Genomic DNA, 21,904 nt, shown 5'->3' on the forward strand with positions numbered 1-21,904 from the left:
GGATATAGCCAAAAATGCATCAAGTCCTATGTCAACTTGCCCCTTCATAGGATCCATCTTCTTTAATGTTTGACCAAATGTGTGAATTTCTTTCAAAATACTACTGTAAGCACACACACGTTATTGCATCACAGGTTGAGTTTTACTGCTGTAGGAAGCAACCACATCAATCCTATCAAGCATGGGTAGCTGAACTCCATGGTTTAAGTCATCATTGCCCTTTTGTGTCTGCTGTGCATGAAGAGCCATATGCTGATCAGATGATCATTTAGCTCTGAATCCGGACTCAATGAAGTGTGCCCCCATTGTGAAAATCCACTACTGCACACCATGGCTCAATTTGGTTACCTGCAGCTCCTGACATATAGAATTCAATGTGTCACAAGCTGCAGGTAATCAAATTGAGTCATGGTGTGAAGTATCAGCAGTCCAACCCTCTCCTCCACACCAGGTTTCAGATGTTTTGCAGGAGGAAGACACAGTTGCAGCAGTCTGCTCATGGTCAGAGCATCAAGGTGGCTGACTTCACTCCATGGAGCAGGCACACCAACAAAGTAAACAGGCCTGTAAACAGCAAATTACATTGTTTCATTAACCGTGAGTGCCCAGACTGCTGGGCTACCTCTCATAACTGCAACAAAAAAGGTCACATTGGTTCTGTTTGTAATGCAAAAATTCAGCACAATGATCCTGATGTGGATATGGATGTAAACATTGTATCGGCTGTTCCTGTTGTGCCGAACAAGTTTTTTATTGATGGTATGGTTTTTTCATAATGTTCTGCACTTGCAACTGGATACAGGAGCTGTGATAACATCATTTAACTCACAAACTGGGCTCTCCTCCTCTTCTCCCTGTGTCAAGAAAGTTAGTAAATTACAAAAAACCGAGTATCCCTATTCTCAGCCAGTTCTCTGCCCCCGAGTGACCTACAAGTCAACAGTCTGGTCAGTTACATTTCTTGTTGTGGATAACACATCTACAAAGAATCTTTTTGGGTTAGGTGCTTTTAAGTTGTTTGGTTTTACAATTTCAGGTGAAGTGAATTTAGTGTCAGAACAAGTGCTCTATACACAGTTAGATGCATTATGGTCTGAGTTTTCCTCTTAGTTCTCTCAAGGATTGGGGCGTGCCAACAATTTTCAGGCATACCTGATTGTGAAACCTTCCGCTAGGCCTCATGTCTTTCAGGCCTGTCCATTTTTAGTGGCACTTGGGGAACAAATCAAAGATGATTTAATCGCCTCATGGAATCTGGCATTGTCAGACCTGTTGCATTAGGTGAATGGTCTACTCCCCCTTAGTTATAGTACAGAAACCATCGGGCTGGTTTTAAAGTTTTTGTGGATGCACAATCTGTTGTGGATACATACCCGATACTATGCATGGACAAACTCTTTCCAAAGTTATAACATGGTCAATATTTCTCAAAAATTGAGTTGTTGGATGCCTAATTACAGTTCCTTTTAGATACAGCAACAACATATGTTAGTTGCCAGCACTCCCACTATTTTTCAATGTTTTTTTGGAACAGCTTATGGTGTCTGTGCCAGGTTGTGCAAATTATGTAGATGACAGTGTAGTTTCCAGTGCCTCCACTGAGGAACATGCACAAAAACAGGTTTTTCTAGGCAAAGTCACCTACCACCATAAATTTTTGCGCTTGGTGCAGCATCAATCACACAGCTGTTACTTGTATTCTGCACAAATTGACTCAGTTTCACTGGTTGCCAGCTTGTGACATCAGGTTTTCCACCCTTAAGATGACCATGTTGCAGTGTGCATTCTACTTAGTGATATACCAACCAAGGCTCCACTTAGTCCTTGCAGCAGATACTCCACTGTATGGGTTGGGAGCAGTACTGGCTCATAGATATCACAATGTCTCGGAGTGGTCTATTGCTCATACCTCAAAAACACTAACTCCTGCTCAATATAGGTACTCCCAGATAGAAAAGGAAGCATTGGCCATCGTACATGCTGTGAAGAAATTCCTTGTGGTACCAAATTTCACTTGCCACTGATCACATACCATTGGTTTCCTTATTCAGTCCTTCTGTGTCCTTACCAGATAAAGTAGTACATCACATTAAGTGTCGGGCTCTTTTCCTTTCATGTTACAACTATGAGATTCATTTGCACCTTATGAATCAATGGCAAATGCTGATGCTTTGTCCTGCCTGCTGACGAGTCTGGGCCTAGAATTTGATCAGGAGGAATTGCTCTGTTTCCACATTGATGTCACCACATATCAGATAGTTGGTAGTTCTTTTGTAAGGACTGTGAAGGCTTCAGATCTCGTTTTGTGGAATGTCATAAGATTCGTGCAACAAGGTTGGCCAGTTTAACCACCTTCTCGTGCATTTGACTCACTCCATAATTATTACATCTTTCAACACTGATTCTCTGGTATGGATTGGGTTCTGCTTTTAGCCACAGATCACACAGCCCCTCAGGTAGTGATACCTCAGTGCTTCATTCAGAGGTCCTCCATTTATTACATGCAGTCTATTGGGGTGTTCACGCACAAAAACATTGGCCCGTTGATGTTTATTATAGTCTGTCGGTCATTGACACATATTCTTGTTTTCTGTATGTCATTTGTTGTGTTTCCGCATCCACAAATGCCACTGTTACAGCCTTGTCCAAAACGTTTTCACTTGAAGGGTTGCACACAATGTTAGTGTCCGATAATGGTCCACAATTTTAATCACAAGAGTTGGCCGCATTTTGAGATTCCCACGGTATCCATCACATTCTTACCCTGCCGTTCCATCCACCATCTAACAGTGAGGCAGAATACCTAGTGCAAACGTTTAAAACTCAGATGAAAAATTATGTGGCCAACACTTCATTCGACATTGCCTTAGATCGGTTTGTCTCCTTGTACCATTACACGCCATTCGGTGAGAAGAGCCTGGTGGAGCTACTCCACGGGCGCCATCTGAGGGCACTGCTACACCTCCTGCATCCTCCACTTGCATATTAACCTATGTAGCTGGGTGTGGTTGTCTGGATGTGTGGGTTTGAATGCCACCCTAAATGGATTCCAGCTGTCATCAGATGCCAGGGGTGGTTTCTCTGCGACATCTGCTTGGAGGGCAGCCTCTGCTTGAGGCACTGTGACCTGCTTTGTCTTCACATGGACAGCCAGGCATCCCCTGGTGTCATGCCATCACCTCTGAGCCCGTCCACATCTGGTGTCACATCACCTGCTGCTGCTGCTTCTCCACTCACATGTGAATAAAGGCATCCATCCTCGGTGGCCGAACCAGCAGTTCCTCTATTGCTTCTGATACTATTATCAGGGGTTCACCTGTCCCAGAGCAACCATTGATACTAGTGTCATCAGCACTGGGGGCACCATTGTCACCAGAACTGATGCTTGAAGTCAACATGGAAACAGCCCCAGCATTGCCTGTGTTACCGTACGGTCTGAGATGGGAAAGTGGGCACACAATATTTCCGTGCCAAAAGCACTTCAGACCATACACTCCCATTGCAGCGTGCCACCTTAGCCAGAGCCCAGCATCTAAGGAGGACAGCATGGACGTCTGTGATCTCCCTAAGAGAGGAGGAATGGAGGAATGCAGTGACACATACACATACTTCCAAACGGCCAAGCTTGTGACAGAATTGTCTGCAGAGGACGCCTCAGATATATCTGTATGTGTGTGTGTGTGTGTGTGTGTGTGTGTGTGTGTGAGAGAGAGAGAGAGAGAGAGAGAGAGAGAGAGAGAGAGAGTGTGTGTGTGAGTGAGTGAGGTCACTGTCAGAGCTCACCACAGACCCCAATTTATTTAATGCTTGCTGAGCTATCCTTGGCCTCATCTCTCTGTGTGTAATGCGCCAGCTCTTTTGTATGTAATTAGTGCCTGCTGAATGTTACTTAAATACGTGTTCAAGTTGTTAATGCTTCTTTGCAATAAAGTAGTGTTCAGTCTGCTGGTTGAGTTGTACTTATGCTCCATTACAGCAATAAGTATCATCCTTTCCAATAATGTAATTATCCAAGGCAACCATGTGATGCAAAGAAATTGGTTCCATTATTGCTGCTTCTTCACGGAACGAGACTGACAACAGAATCGATTGTCACACCTGATAAGAAATACTACCACTGATGCCTCATTCTTACCAGTCATTCATTTCATTTGTTGTGCACAGTTACAATAATATAACTAACAAGCCACTGGTGGTGAGGTTTGTGCACTCTGCTATGACCTAGAGCGAGATGCTGGCAAGGGCTAAAGCTATTGGCAGGGCCACCCAAGCCATGCAGGTCTGCTAGGTAGGAGTCAGACAAAGAGCATTCCACAGCCTAGTGGGGTGGGGGGTTCCTTGGCATAGGAAACCCAACTCTCCTAGAGGAGACAACCTCAATGAAAAACAGGGAAGAACACCTTGAAAAACTTGGGGAGATCGATTCATAACTGTAGTAAAAGCAACCATCTAAAGGAGACAATCCCAAAAGAAAAACAGATGTGCTGGGATACCAGAAAGTGGCAGCCTCACCACCTAGTTACCCTGATTGCAAGCTGGTATCCTGTAATGGGGGAATCATAATATTACTCAGAATCTCTGGAAAAAAGCGGGCTGGATGGATAAATTTAAGACAGCCTTGGCATACAACAGAAACAAAACAACTTTGAATAGACAGCATGTTCAAATTGTGTAATTGGAATGTCTGCAGTCTAAAAGACAAGAAAGCGGAACTAGAAGATGAACTAAATTCACAAAATATGGAAATGACCTTCATAACAGAAACCAAAAAGAAATCAAGACGTTCTGTAACAATAAACAGGTATGACGAGATCTACAGCAGAGTCCCTCAAAGGGAAGAGCCTATTCCAGAACTGCTGTTCTGTGGAGGAAGACTTTAACAAACAAAATACGGTTTTATACCTTCATCAATGAACAGATAATTCTGGTGAGAATAAAGATACTAAGAGTAAGAGTAACTATTAGTTACTGGAGTATGTGCCCCAGAAGAGGGACGGGGTGATGACTCTGAAGACTTCTGTGATATCTTGCTGTATAAGATAAACAAATATGATTATCTGATAATAGCAGCTGATTTAAATTCCAGGATGGGTAACACCTGGTGGCAAATTTGATTGGTTCTGAATGGGAAAACATAATAAATAATAATGGATATAGACTGAAGGTGTCCTCATTGAATAATGAGTTAAGGATAAAAAACAAATTCTTCAGGCATAGACAAATCCACAAATTTACCTTATCAGCTAGCCACAATTCTAGACTACATAATGGCAAATAAGAAGACTTGATCATTAGCACAAGACACAAGGATCTTCATAGGGCCAGGTGTCTCTATGGATCATTTCTTGCTAGTCTCAGAAATAAAACTGTTTTAAAAATGGAAGATATCTTCCAAACAGAAACAAAATAACACAGAACAACATTTAAATTACATTTACTTCAAGAAGAGAGTATCTGGTTGTTATATCAGAAAAGGCTTGAAGAATATGTAAGTTTAAATATAAAAGCAGATAACATCAGTCAGGAATGGAATAATATAGAGGATGCACTAATTAAAGCAGCAAGAGCAGCACTTGGCACAAGAAAGAAAAGTTATTATTTTCCAATGGAGCTTGTGATACTGGGATGATGAAGTGTGTAGCCTAACTGAAGATAAGAAATGTGGCTACTTAAAATTGTTGCATATCCCAGATGATTTAGATCAGAGACTAGATTATAAAACGAATAGCTCTAGTCGAAAGGAAAGTAAGGCAAGTAAAAATCCATAGTTGGGAAAATTATATTACAGATGTTGAACATGACATAAGAGGAAGACAAGATAGAGCATACAAAATGATGAAACATTTAAATAAAGAAGGTAAGGACAATCTGCAAATAAACACAGTATCTGAATGTAATTGGTTTCAGTACTATAAAACACTCTGGGTAGATGTGCAAGATACACTGGTGGTTCCGTCTGAACCACATAGGAATGTAGAATTAGATGACATTGGAGGAACTAGAGGATGCAATAGTCTCTGGCAAGAACAGGAAGACTCCAGAGGGTGACAAAATCAATATAGAATTGATAAATTATGCACCAAATAGAGGAAAAATAAGAATACTCAATTATATGAACAAGTGCTGGCAATGTGGTTATATAAACTACTAGCCATTAAAATTGCTACACCAAGGAGAAATGCATATGATAAACAGGTATTCATTGGACAAATATATTATACTGGAACTGACATGTGATTACATTTTCATGCAATTTGGGTGCATAGATCCTGAGAAATCAGTACCCAGAACAAACACCTCTGGCCATAATAACGGTCTTGATACACCTGGGCATTGAGTCAAACAGAGCTTGGATGGCGTGTACAGGTACATCTGCCCATGCAGTGTCAACATTATACCACAGTTCATCAAGAGCAGTGACTGGCGTATTGTGATGAGCCAGTTGCTCGGCCACCATTGACCAGACATTTTCAGTTGGTGAGAGATGTGGAGATTGTGCTGGCCAGAGCAGCAGTCGAACATTTTCTGTATCCAGAAAGGCCCGTACCGGACCTGCAACATGCGTTTGTGCATTATCCTGCTGAAATGTAGGTATTCGCAGGGATCGAATGAAGGGTAGAGCCATGGGTTGTAACACATCTGAAATGTAACGTCCACTGTTCAAAGTGCCGAGTGATACACCAGTATGGTGATGACAATTACACGCTTCCAATGTGCGTTCACCGTGATGTTGCCAAACACGGATGCGACCATCATGATGCTATAAACAGAACCTGTATTCATCCGAAAAAATGATGTTTTGCAATTCGTGCACCCAGGTTCGTCATTGAGTACACCATCGCAGGCGCCCCTGTCTGTGATGCAGCGTCAAGGGTAACCGCAGCCATGGTCTCTGAACTGATAGTCCATGCTGCTGCAAACGTCGTTGAACTGTTTGTGCAGATGGTTGTTGTCTTGCAAACATCCACATCTGTTGACTCAGGGATTGAGACATGGCTGCATGATCCGTTACAGCCATGCGGATAAGATGCCTGTCATCTCGACTGCTAGTGATACGAGGCCATTGGGATACAGCACGGTGTTCCATATTACCCTCCTGAACCCACAGATTCCATATTCTGCTAACAGTCATTGGATCTCAACCAACGTGACCAGCAGCATCAGGATACGATAAACCGCAATCGCGATAGGCTACAATCCTACCTTTATCAAAGTTGGAAACATGATGGTACGTATTTCCCCTCCTTACACGAGGCATCACAGCAATGTTTCACCAGGCAACGCCGGTCAACTGCTGTTTGTGTATGAGAAATCGGTTGAAAACTTTCCTCATTTCAGCACGTTGTAGGTGTCGCCACTGGTGCCAACCTTTTGTGAATGCTCTGAAAAGCTAATCATTTGCTTATCACAGCATCTTCTTCCAGTCGGTTAAATTTCACATCTGTAGCACGTCATCTTCGTGGTGTAGCAATTTTAATGGCCAGTAGTGTATCTGAAGAAAAATGCAGCCCAGTTAGCACAGTTTATAAAAAAAAGAAACAGTTTGAATGTCAGAACTACAGTAGAATCAGCCTTCTGAATTCATGTTATAAATTGTATGCTAATGAAACAATTAACAGAAAAATATTGTGAATTTAGTTTGCCAAATTTTCTTGCCTTTCTTGACTACAAAAAGGCATTTGATAAAGTAAATGAAGCTGTAGAAAATTTTAAGAAATAGAGGGATCCCATCTTGTCCCATAACAGCTCCACGGGGTTCATATATTAACAAGAAAACATAAAAGAATTGCAGGAAGCAGACATAATAGTACTGAAATAAACCAAGAAGTTAGACAAGTGTGTCCCCTCTCACCTAGCACTTTCAATATTTACACTCCTGGAAATTGAAATAAGAACACCGTGAATTCATTGTCCCAGGAAGGGGAAACTTTATTGACACATTCCTGGAGTCAGATACATCACATGATCACACTGACAGAACCACAGGCACATAGACACAGGCAGCAGAGCATGCACAATGTCGGCACTAGTACAGTGTATATCCACCTTTCGCAGCAATGCAGGCTGCTATTCTCCCATGGAGATGATCGTAGAGATGCTGGATGTAGTCCTGCGGAACGGCTTGCCATGCCATTTCCACCTGGTGCCTCAGTTGGACCAGCGTTCGTGCTGGACGTGCAGACCACGTGAGACGACGCTTCATCCAGTCCCAAACATGCTCAATGGAGGACAGATCCGGAGATCTTGCTGGCCAGGGTAGTTGACTTACACCTTCTAGAGCACGTTGGGTGGCACGGGATACATGCGGACGTGCATTGTCCTGTTGGAACAGCAAGTTCCCTTGCCGGTCTAGGAATGGTAGAACGACGGGTTCGATGACGGTTTGGATGTACCGTGCACTATTCAGTGTCCCCTCGACGATCACCAGTGGTGTACGGCCAGTGTAGGAGATCGCTCCCCACACCATGATGCCGGGTGTTGGCCCTGTGTGCCTCGGTCGTATGCAGTCCTGATTGTGGCGCTCACCTGCACGGCGCCAAACACGCATACGACCATCATTGGCATCAAGGCAGAAGCGACTCTCATCGCTGAAGACGACACGTCTCCATTCGTCCCTCCATTCACGCCTGTCGCGACACCACTGGAGGCGGGCTGCATGATGTTGGGGCGTGAGCGGAAGACGGCCTAACGGTGTGCGGGACCGTAGCCCAGCTTCATGGAGACGGTTGCGAATGGTCCTCGCCGATACCCCAGGAGCAACAGTGTCCCTAATTTGCTGGGAAGTGGCGGTGCGGTCCCCTACGGCACTGCGTAGGATCCTACGGTCTTGGCATGCATCCGTGCGTCGCTGCGGTCCGGTCCCAGGTCGACGGGCACGTGCACCTTCCGCCGACCACTGGCGACAACATCGATGTACTGTGGAGACCTCACGCCCCACGTATTGAGCAATTCGGCGGTACGTCCACCCGGCCTCCCACATGCCCACTACACGCCCTCACTCAAAGTCCGTCAACTGCACATACGGTTCACGTCCACACTGTCGCGGCATGCTACCAGTGTTAAAGACTGCGATGGAGCTCCGTATGCCACGGCAAACTGGCTGACACTGACGGCGGCGGTGCACAAATGCTGCGCAGCTAGCGCCATTCGACGGCCAACACCGCGGTTCCTGGTGTGTCCGCTGTGCCGTGCGTGTGATCATTGCTTGTACAGCCCTCTCGCAGTGTCCGGAGCAAGTATGGTGGGTCTGACACACCGATGTCAATGTGTTCTTTTTTCCATTTCCAGGAGTGTATATTGACAATGTAATCAAAACTTGGCTACAGACAATAAAACATTTTAAAATTAATGATGTGGATACTGGTACATTACTTTTTGCTGAGGACCAAGTAATTTTTAGACAGTATGAAAATAACATACAAGAATCTTTCATTAATTTAAGTAAAATAGCCAAGAATGAAATCTGAATGTCTCCATCACAAAGACAAAATCAGTGGCATTTTCAGGATACAAGCCCATGCGAGTTAAGATTGAAATTGACAAACAGATCATAGAGCAAGTTGTTTTTGTTGTTGTTGTGGTCTTCAGTCCAGAGACTGGTTTGATGCAGGTCTCCTTGCTACTCTATCCTGTGCAAGCTTCTTCATCTCTAAGTACCTGCTGCAACCTACATTCTTCTGAATCTCCTTAGTGTATTCATCTCTTGGTCTTCCTCAACAATTTTTACCCTCCATGCTGCCCTCCAGTATTAAAATGGTGGCTCCTTGATGCCTCAGAACATGTCCTACCAATTGATCCTTTCTTCTAGTCCAGTTGTGCCATGAATTCCTCTTCTCCCCAATTCTATCCACAACCTCCTCATTAGTTATGTGATCTACCCATCAATCTCCAGCATTCTTCTGTAGCATCAATTTTTAAAGCTTCTATTGTCTTCTTGTCTAAACTATTTATTGTCAGTGTTCCACTTTCATAGATGGCTACACTCCATACAAATACTTTCAGAAAAGACTTCCTGACATTTAAATCTATACTCAATGTTAACAAATGTGTCTTCTTCAGAAATGCTTTCCTTGACATCGCCAGTCTGCATTTTATATCCTCTCTACTTCGACCATCATCGTTTATTCTGCTCCCCAAATAACAAAACTCATTTACTACTTTAAGTGTCTCATTTCCTAATCTAATTCCCTCTCATCACCTGATTTAATTCAGCTACATTGCATTATCCTCGCTTTGCTTTTGTTGATGTTCATCTAATATCCTCCTTTCAAGACACTGTCCATTCCACTGAACTGCTCTTCCAGGTCCTTTGCTGTCTCTGACAGAATTACAATGTCATCGGCGAACCTCAAAGTTTTTATTTCTTCTCCATGGATTTTAATACCTACTCCAAATTTTTCTTTTGTTTCCTTTACTACTTGCTCAGCATGCAGACTGAATAACATTGGGGATAGGCTACAACCCTGTTTCACTCCCTTCCCAACCACTGCTTCCCTTTCATGCCCCTCAACTCTTATTAAGTGCCATCTGGTTTCTGTACAAACTGTAAATAGCCTTTTGCTCTCTGTATTTGACCCCTGCCAGCTTCAGAATTTGAAAGAGAGTATTCCAGTCAACATTGTCAAAAGCTTTTTCTAAGTCTACAAATTCCAGAAATGTAGGTTGGCCTTTCCTTACTCTATCTTGTAGGATAAGTCATAGGGTCAGTATTGCCTTGCACGTTCCAACCATTCTATGGAATCCAAACTGATCTTCCCCAAAATCGGCTTCTACCAGTTTTTCCTTTCGTCTGTAAAGAACTCATGTTAGTATTTTGCAGCTGTGACTTATCAAACTGGTATTCAGTAATTTTAATACCCGTGAACACTTGCTTCCTCTGGGATTGGAATTATTACATTCTTCTTGAAGTCTGAGGGTATTTCACCTGTGTCATACATCTTCCTCGCCAGATGGTAGAGTTTTCTCAGGGCTATAGGTAGTTCTAATGGAATGTTGTCTTCTCCCAGGGTCTTGTTTTGACTTACGTCTCTTAGTGCTCTGTCAAACTCTTCATGTACTATCACATCTCACATTCCATCTTCATCTACATTCTCTTCCATTTCCATAATATTGCCATCAAGTACATTGCCCTTGTGTAGACCCTCTGTATATTCCATCCACCTTTCTGGTTTCCCTTCTTTGCTTAGAACTCGTTTTCCATCTGAGCTCTTGATATTCATACTATGGTTCTCTTTCCTCCAAAGGTCTCTTTAATTTTCCTGTGGGCAGTATTTATCTTACCCCTAGTGATATATGCCTCTACAACCTTACATTTGCCCTCTAACCATCCCTGCATAGCCATTTTGCACTTCCTGTCGATCTCATTCTTGAAACGTTTGTTTTCCTTTTCGCATGCTTCATTTACTGCATTCTTATATTTTCTCCTTTCATCAGTTAAATTCAATATCTCTTCTGTTATCCAAGGATTTGTACTAGCCCTCATCTTTTTACCTATTTGAATCTCTGCTGCCTTCACTATTTCAGCTCTCAAAGCTACTCACTCTTCTTCTGCTGTATTTCTTTCCCCCATTCTTGTCAATCACAAGTTAATACATTTAAATATTTAGGATGCAGTATGGTATACAGGGCAAACAATGAAATACAAGTAAGTTAGACCTATTTAACTATTTCTGTGAACCTTTGTGCAGAATACTGAGATAAGAAGCCCACAGAAATACTCTCTGAAGTTCTGTAGGGTTATGGCTATACCAGTAATGTTCTGTGGGTGTGAAAACTGGACTCTTAAGATGCAAAATGAAAAGAGAACAAAGGCATGTTAATGAATTTCCTTAGATATGTGGCTGGATATATTTTGATGGATAAAAAGAGAGGTGATGGCATCCAGCTGAACTGCATATGCAAAACTGACAAAATAAAATGATATCAGTCTATGCAGAAAGAACATATAGACTCTATGCCAGACCCAAGAATTTAATTGAATTGAATTGAATTTTATTTGATCCTGTAAGATTACATTGTGTACAATAAATGTACGTGTAATATAGGACATGTCAAAGTATTAACATTCATTATCATTTATCACACCTTTAGCTTACATTTTTACATCATTGCTAATGAATAACAATATATACAAATTTAATGGCATAAGTATTCTGCAACACTGTAAAACTCTTTTTCAATGAGATAGTCTTTAAGTTTCTTTGGAAAGTCATTGTGAGGTACACTATCTTGCAGGTTTTTAGGCAGACTTTTTAGTAGTCTGATACCAGAGTACTGGGGTCCTTTTTCTAGCATTGCCAGGTATGCTCCGTACTTCATTCTTCCTTCTTGTATTGTGGGTGTGTACACTAGCATTTGTAACCCAGTCCTCACTACCTTTTGTGATGCACATTATTGTTTTGTATGTATGCAACTATGAAAAAGTTAAGATACCTAAATTCTTGAAACAGTTTCTGCATGTTTCAGAGGTCATTCTTCTTAAAATGGTCATAATTGCTTTTTTTTTGTAATGTGAACACTTGTTTTGTCTCTTGTATGTTTGAGTTTCCCCACACAGTCACTCCATACTGTAAGTACCAGTATGGTTCGAAAAGTCCATGATACACTGTACACAGAAGGTTCTTGTCTGAATACTGTGATAGCTGCATCATTAAGAATATGACAGAGCTCAGTTTCTTACAGACATTATTGATATGTTTTTTTTTCCATTTCAGTTCATTATCCACAAGAATACCTAAGAATCTAGCCGATTCTACTTCTTCCAGCCTTGTTCCATCAACCTCTAAATCCATGTCTGCAGCCTTCTCCTTGTTTTTAAACAGTGCATACATAGTCTTTTTTAGATTTATAACCAGTTCATTTTCCAACAGCCATTGAGCTGTGACGTTTGCAGATATGTATGCTCTTCTTTCAAGTTGTTCTATATTTTGGTCACTATTTAGTATTATCATGTCATCAGCATACAATATTTTCTTTTCTTCCTCCTCAACACCTATATCACTAACAAACACATTAAATAACAATGGCCCCATTACCGAACCCTGTGGCACTCCATATTTGATGGATTTGGTTTCTGATTGGTATGAGTTTCCTAATGATACATACTGCTTGCGGTTGCACAAGTATGATTTTATTGATTCATCTGGTTGCCCTCGAATGCCATAGTTGCTTAATTTTTGTATCAGCATTTCATGGTCAATGGTGTCAAATGCCTTTGGAAGATCCAGAAACATTGCAGAGACAACCTTTTTCTCATCTAAGGATTGTAAAATGTATTCTGTTAGACTGGCAATTGCTGATTCTGTAGATTTACCCATTCTGAAGCCATGTTGTGAGGGTATGAGAATGTTATGTTTGTCGAATCACTAAGGCCACAAAACAATATAAACGAAGAGGCAAAAGATCCTAAGGAAGATCAGTGAAGAGATGGCCTGACCAATTTTGAAGGAGACAGAATCGACCAAAAGGTCTAATCCTTGATGATGATGATGATGATGAACTAGTTATGTATTTAACTTTATACCGACAGTGCTTATATTACAAGTATTGATCAGTCATGCCAGAAATCACAAAACTTCACATTTTTGTAGTTATTTGATCTGTCTTGTTCTTAGTTGTATGTTAAAGAAGCTCAATATCAGATTCAGTCATAACTGCCATTGCATTTTTCTGCTTTCTAGATTGTGCCAAAAGAAGCATGACGTAACATGACAACAATAAGAGAAATGTAGCAGTTTCTCAAAACTTTACCTCAGAGCTGACATTAAGCAAACATTCTACTTGTGTCTTCCTATCTTTAAGGCATTTTCCTTTTACTTTTTTTCTGAGCTCACTGTGCTATTTAAAGAATTTTCACCAAAATGTCAAAGATGATATGAGAACATCTGCAGCCTGAATATTTACCAATACAAGCACAATAATTCTGGAAAAAAACAACTGATCATTAATGGAAACTATGGAATGAGTATAACTGTATAGGTAGCATGGACAGATGGCAAAAACCTCTCGCTAAATTCGGAACAAAATTTTACAATTCTAGTCCATAATCTTGATAGCTGTCTGAAGGTTTTTAGATTATCTTTACCAGTTGACATTGAGAATGCAACAGTGATTGGAGTCTATTGAAAGTAAATGTTTTCAGTGAGGCATAGTTTAAAGGCACAGTCTCTCTTCGAACATCTAGACCTTTGTTGGAAGAAGATTGAAAATTTCCTTATAGTTTTACTGCAGATGATGCCTTTCCTCTCACAAAATCCATGATCAGGCCATATCTAAATAGACAATGAATGAATGAAGGGAATGTATTTCATTACAGAATATAAAGTCTGTAGAATGTTCTTCTGTTATGTTAGTGTCAAAGATTCTGGTGTTGGATCTTCAGTAAATTGTTACTTCCCAGAATAGTATTCCAGGTAGACGTTAAAAAATTGTCAAAGTTCTTCCCTGGCAACGGCAGAAGGAGCACAGAGTGGGTCAATAATCAGCAGAATGCCAACAAGAGAGAAATGCTGATCGAGTGACAGTGAATACCAGAGCTACTGCAACACTCGGAACTGGCCAAGTGCTCAAGCGAGCGAATATAGCACAATAACATTATGGCAACAGAAGGATACCATCATAATGGTGACTGCACAGAGTGTCACAAGAAAGCGTAAATCAATTGTAAGTGCAACTGTGCAGGTAACAATGTAGCAGAAAAGAGCATATGAAAGATTAAGTTGAGAAATACTGAAGCAACCAAGAGAGCTGACTAAATTGGAAAACCAGGATGCATGGTGTCATTGTTGCCTCACTGTACCAGAGCACAAGAGTGCACCCAGTGGAAATATTTCTCCTGTTCTGTTTTATTTCTGTTGCACAGTTCTGTCGAGAGGAGAGGCTTATGTCGGTCGACCCTCTACTCACTGTTGAACTTCCTCAGAGCACTGAGTCCTGTTGGAGGGGCTTAGCTGCTGTGAGTAGCAGCACCTACTACTGAGCCCATGCTGATGGGGTGTTGTGACTGTCCCCATCCAGCTGGCCTTCTGGACACCTGACAACAGGACCCATTAGCATTGTGAAGGTGAGCCTCTGATGCAGCTCACCATAACTCCTGCAGCAGGCACCGATGCTGCCAGCATTTCTCTTGTAATGAGAGGCCTCGGCCTTGCTCTGCATGGTACACACACTCTGAGCAGGGCTTTAGATTACCTCCTGTTGGTGATGATCTTTGATGTCAATTAAAAGACTCCTGAGATCAGCTAGCAGAGCTGTGGGCCAGTGTCCCACAATGGCTGTGTTTGTGGTGCTACCAGGGTCATCGTCCACTTGTTGCACAGCAGCCTGCTACACGAGTGTTGCTGGCACTCCGAGACCATCGACACCCACTGACGTGGCCTGTGCTCCACTAGAATGCCTCAGCTTCCAGCATCCTGGAGATGACAACTGTGTACTTGTGATCATTAAATATGTAACTGACAGTCATGTTTTACTTAACACACTTGAGTGTCTGACAGATCCTGACCACTAAAACCCACCTGACACAGTCCTGATTACTTTAAAGGATACAGACTGGCCCTCTATAGAATCGTGACATTAATAAAATTGATGTGATAGTTGAAGCTATTTCTTTGTTTCACAACTTTAGGATTCATGACATGTATGCAGCAAAATTTAGACCACCATATTGAGAACTCACATCAAAAACCAGAAAACCAACAGTGACCTACAAACAAAGCCATCGAGCTGAGTAATCCACTCTGCAGTTTTCTTCTAAGTACAAGTGAAGCATTGTCTTTTCAGAGAAAAGTGTATTTGTAGCAACATACTGAAAGGATATGATATTACATAATAGATAATTATTTAAATAAAAGTAAATTTTTAATATACCAGACTAAAAAGTATAAAACAAGTGTCGCTAAGCCAATTCAGATTCCTCATCCCATACGGTTGTGAATTTTTAATGGATATGTAAATACGTCTTATAAGATTTAAAATGAAGAACGTAGAGTGTATTGCATAGAAGGTAGTAAGGACAAATTATTCATGCACCATATCTGTTGCATGCCCCCCATGCTTTTCGTTTTAAATCTTACAAGTATTTTCATAGCTATTAAAAATTCACAATCACAAATTTTCAGGACCATTGTATGGGGTTAGGAATCTGTGTTGGCTTAGGAAAGCTTATCTTACAATTTTAGTCCAATTTAAAAGGTAATGTATGAAATTCGTTACTTAAATAAGTTTTTTCTGCTTTTCAGTCGTGTTTGTATGATATTTTTGAATGGACTTAGACATATTGATAACGTTATAAGAGACGTTAATTTTCTCTTTTATTTCAGTGTCTTTTCACCTGAAACAGAATAGTGTTGAACCCATCTACTGTGTGCCCCTATAGCTGAGTGGTCGGCATAGCTGACTGCAATGTGGGGGAGCCAGCTTCCGTTCCTGATAATTCCAGGGATCTTGCCCTCTTGGGAGGACTGGTCTGGGGTGCACTCGGCTTTGAGAGGCCAGCTGAGCCATTCGACTGATTAGTAAGTGTTCCGAGGTGAAAAATCCGGATAATGGCTGTGAGATTGGTGTACTGGCTAATGTTCCCCCCCCCCCCCCCCCCCCCCCACCTCCATACTGCCCTCATACTACATCCAATGGTGCTATTCACAGAGGGTGACTTGGCAGTCGGTCGGAACAGATTGGCGCCTCTAGGGCCAGAATGCACAACAAGTACTACTAGCATGGTGACACTACTACTACTACTACTACTACTGCTACCACTAGACCTACCTATCAATGATGTATAAATCTGTTTAATTGTTTTTAGAAAGAAGTAAGCAAAATTAATTTTGTATGATTTATTACAATATTGTTACTGCAATATTAGTTTTATAGTGCCTGTGGCTTCATCCTTGTATACTACTTCTTCTTCTACTCCTCCAGTCTCTGTCTATCTCCATCCTCTTTGTCCACTGCCTCCTCTCTTCTCCATCTGTATATCTCCTCTCCTCCCCCCATCCGTATATATCCTCCCCCTCCTCTTTCTATATCTCTCCCCCACTGTCTCTGTCCATCCCTTCCTCCAACCTTTCTCTGTTGATCTCCTCTTCGACCCTCTGTCTGACTATCTCCTCAATTCTCCACTCTCTGTTCATTTATTCCTCTCCCCTCTCTGTCTGTCCATCTCCTCTGCCCGCAGCTATCTCTCTATATGCTTCTCCCTGCTGAGTTGTGTCTGCCCACACATACACTCCCTGAAACACATTCTGATACAACCGCACATATCGGTCGTGAAATGCAGCCTAGATGTCATATGTAATCAACCTTCCTTACTCCCGACCCACACTGGACAGACTGGCAAGAAAGCACATTCATATTTAATTGTCATCCAGTCCTGAGGTATGTTTGCATTTTGAGTCTCTAACTCACTGGGTAGTTATTTTAAAATCAACTGAAAATTTGCACTGGACAGACGGACAGACAGACAGAAAAGAAAGCAACAAATAAAAATGAGATAAAAATGAATACTGAACTCTTCATCATTCACATTTTCCTGGGTGCAGAGACAAATGAACAACCAATGTAGAAACTTTCATAAGCTGCCAATGGCACAAGCACAGTGTGTGGCAAATGTGGAGCACATCACTACATCTGGTAGTGGCATGGCAAAGTGTACGACTGGGTGACGTCGGATCTATCCAGTAGGCAGTGTATGTTTTCCGTCTGAAGTTGCAAGCCAGATGCGTGCCTTGTGCTACACCACATGCCACTCCACTTGTCGCATCATTTTGGTGCTTCTCCTGCATTTAACTTTTTATTTCTTCTCTTGGATCTGTAATTCCCTTTCCAAATTTCTCACTGATTTCCTTAATTTTTGTTCAATGTATATATCAACTAAAATGAGGGACAGACTAGAGCCCTGCACGCTTTCACACCATTCAACTCTCGTAATTGCAATAGTGCTTCAGTACAAGCTGTATGTAACATCTGCTGCTGGTGCCATTCTCCGCAGTGAAAAGAGTGTGTCACCTGTAGGACTCTGGCCGCGGTCCCCTGGACGGCGAGAAGTAGCGCGCGAGCTGGTGCCCACCCACGGACACGGTGCGGTTGTGCATCCAGAACTGGAACTCGGCGTCGAGTGCGGCGATGCTGCCGGCGAGGAAGGTGCGCTGCTCGCAGCCGGCGTGCTCGCAGTAGCTCACCAGCGCCTCCACCATGGGTGCCAGCAGCGGCGGCTGCGCGCGCTCCTTGTAGTAGATGCGGCCGCCGTTGGGCACGTGGCCCAGCTGCTGCACCAGGTACACCAGGTTGCCCACCACGCCACGCACCGTCTCTGGCATGTCCGTCGCCAGCAGGCCCTGCCACACACCACCAGACAACTCACTCACTGCTAGCTCACCCGAATAAGTCGTGACTGGATATTTAAAACAATATACATGAGTTAAATCGCAATGTAACTGCGATTGCCACTGATCCGGCACCGGTAAACGTTACAATGGGTGACCAACTTGATGCGATCAGCAGGGGTGTGAGTTGAGGTTCTTTGTGTCTGTCTTTCTCTCTCTCTCTCTCTCTCTCTCTCTCTCTCTCTCTCTCTCTCTCTCTCTGTGTGTGTGTGTGTGTGTGTGTGTGTGTGTGTGTCGGTACATATCAATATCCTTGATTTGATTATTGAGCACCCGTTTTATCATGTAGAATGATATGGGATTTGTCATGTGTTGCATACAGAAAAAATATGAATAACAACATATTATGTAAAAAATACCAGTGAACAAATCTGAATTAAATATATAGGCAAAAACAATTATAGCTTACATGATATAAATTTGTAACAATATAGGACACAAATAAGTTACATATATTCTGTGTATAATGGACAGCAACAAGAAACAATGATTATAACACTCTATATTGACAAATTAATTAATTTTTGTCTGTACATTAAAAGAGTCTACCCCACGACACAAGTTTGTATATGAGTGAATTATAAGATAGGTGAAGGCACCCTATCTTTCTGAAGAATTCATGTCTTCACTAACACTGTAAAAACTATTACTAATTAACATTCTTTTGAGTTCACTTTTAAAACTGCTCAGCTTCTGAATCCTTTTAATTTTTAAGGGAAGAGCACTATAGAGAATTTTTGGGTGGTATATTGCACTATTGTTGTACTGGGCTTTCTTTTGCACTTCTCTGTGAAAGTCATTACTCTGTCTTGTTGTATAGTCATGGAACTCACTGTTTAAAGAAGAAAACTGAGGGTGAGACTTCAGAAAGCATATACTTTCATAGATGTAAATGGATGGAAGAGTCATGATTTTATATTCCTTGAAAAATTCCCTACATGGATCTCTAGGTGCAGCTCCTTTTATGATCCTTATCGCTCGTTTTTGAATAATAAAAGAGCGTTGTGCCCGACTTGAATTGCCCCAAAATATGACACCATATCGCAAAAGACTATGCATAAATGCATAATATGCACACAATACTGTTTGATCACTGCTGCAGTTTTTGAGCATTCTAAATACATAGCAACATTTACTTAATTTTTTTTTTATTGAGCACATCTATATCTTTGTCCCACTTTAGATGCTCATTTAACCAAATTCCTAAGAATTTTGTATTTGGAGTTTGTAATATATTCTGTTGACCTAGCTTCACAGTTGTATTGGGCTTCACATTATTTCACACATGTCTGTAATTCATCCATAATGTTTTTTACTCATTCACAAATAAACTGTTGTTCCTGAACCATTTACTTGCTTCAACTGTTGTTGTTTCAGTTTTCGTGTTAAGGTCAGTCTCATTCTGAGCTTTAATAAAGAGACTTGTATCATCGCCAAAAAGTACACAATCAGCTTGTGTTACATAGTTTGGCAAGTCATTTATAAAGATCAAGAACAACAGGAGACCCAACACCGAACCTTGGGGCACCCCATAACTAACTTCCTTATAACCAGAAAAGTATGACTTTCCATCATGAACTATTTCTGCTTTCTGGCATCTGCCAAGTAAGTATGACTTAAACCATGCATGAGCAGTACCACGGACTCCATAGCAACTAAGTTTTTCGAGCAGTAGTTTATGATTAATAACGTCAAAGGCCTTTGATAAATCTAAAAAGACCCCACAATTTACTTCATTATTATCGATGGAATTTAGGACAAGTTTTAGAAAGTTGTGTATAGCTGTTTCAGTTGATCTATTCTTTCGAAAGCCATTTTGTTCATTGACCAATATTCCACTTTTTTTTTTTAGGGAAGTAGAGAGTCTTCCATGCATTAGTCTTTTTATAATTTTTGAAAAACAAGATAACATTGATAAAGGCCTGTAGTTTTTTACATCATAACAATCCCCATTTTTGTATAATGGTTTTACAATTGATTGTTTCAGCTTTCTAGGGAAAGTGCCAGTACTGAAAGATGCATTAATTATATCTACAAGAAGAGGAGTAATATATCTGCTGTGTTTAATGATTTCGTCTGGAATGCCATCGGTGCCGCAGGATAATTTATTTTTTAGTTTGCTGATAACATTCTCTACCTCATGTACTGTTACAGGATACAAAAACATAGTTTTGGGATTCAATGTGATGTTATGACTGATGCCTGTACTACTTTGGGCTCGTATGAGGTTTTGAACTACACTTGTATAATGACAGTTGAATATATTGGCAATGTGTAATGGATCATTTATAGTTTTGTCCTTAGTTTTAATAACAATGTTGTTCTTTCTTACTTTGCTTCTTCCTGAGTTACTATTGATCACTTTCCAAACTGATTTCATTTTTTTTGTTGGCATTATTTCTACTGATATATGAATCATTATTTAACTTTTTTGCTGCAGTAATTACTTTCGTGTATAATTTCCTATAACACTTAACACGTTGTTTCAAAGTGGGATTTTGCCTTGCTGATTTACTTAACATTCTGAGTTGCTCTCCAGATTTTCTTATGCCCTGTGTTATCCATGTGTTAATTTTGCCTTTTACTTTCACTCTCTTAAGGGGAAAAGCAACTTCAAAGTTATGTTTGTAATCAGCTAGAAGTGACTCAAACTTCATGTCTATACTATCATGTTTATCTAGATCCCAACTTGTATTTTTTAACAAGGAATTAAAAATCCTAATGCTGTCCTCATTAATACATCTCCTGTGGATGTGTTTCTCACTTGACCTAAAGTTTTTACAGAGTACATTATTTATACTAAGTTTTAGTGCTTTATGATGCGAGAATCCAGTGTCAATCACTTCTACAACATTGTCTAGTTTATGTAAGTCAAGAAATATTTGGTCTATTATTGTTTCAGAGTTCTTTCCATGTCTAGTGTATTCAAAGATAGCTGGTGCTAAATTATGCGAACAAAAGACATTGCTCAATTTTGTAACATTTAAACAGTTGATTTTAAAGTTGGCATTGAAATCTCCAAGTACAATAATGCTTTCTGTAGAATGTCTTAACTCACTAAAAAGACTTTCAACACTGTCCAAAAATTCCATAAGGTTGCCTGATGAGGAACGGTATACACACACAATAATTATTTTAAGGTCTGTAAGTTTGCAAACGCAATATTCAAATACTTTTTTAATGTTTTTTATCTTACTGATATTCATGTCAGATGTCTTTCGTTCACAACTGCCAGCAACCTCAGAAATATAAAGTACAGCCGAGATAGTTGACCTTCATTCCGAATTTCTTGTGTACAGTCACCTTCTGTTAACACACACAAGTAACCTCAAATAACCTCAGTGATTTATGAGGGCTTGCTGAAAAGTAATGCGTCCGAATTTTTATGTGAAGTCTCTTAAGGCTTTTTAAATAAAAAGAAACATTACTAAAATCCTATAACATCATTCTCCATGTCTACATATTATTTTCTCAACATCGTCATCCTGGCGACGAACACTCTTCTCTCAATGAGATACCACTTT

The 21,904-nt window shown here is 41.0% G+C and overlaps 1 protein-coding gene across 1 annotated transcript in view; it reads right to left on the reverse strand.

The window, feature by feature from the left end:
- Positions 1-21,904, reverse strand: part of LOC126484278 (trehalase-like) — a 325,129-nt gene that overhangs the window by 179,219 nt on the left and 124,006 nt on the right. Inside the window, exon 6 of the mRNA XM_050107704.1 lies at positions 18,004-18,332. Coding sequence (XP_049963661.1) covers positions 18,004-18,332 — 329 coding nt within the window. The remainder of the gene's footprint in view (positions 1-18,003; positions 18,333-21,904) is intronic.

The sequence above is a fragment of the Schistocerca serialis genome, chromosome 6 (genome assembly GCF_023864345.2).
Source record: "Schistocerca serialis cubense isolate TAMUIC-IGC-003099 chromosome 6, iqSchSeri2.2, whole genome shotgun sequence".
Taxonomy (NCBI): Eukaryota; Metazoa; Arthropoda; class Insecta; order Orthoptera; family Acrididae; genus Schistocerca; species Schistocerca serialis.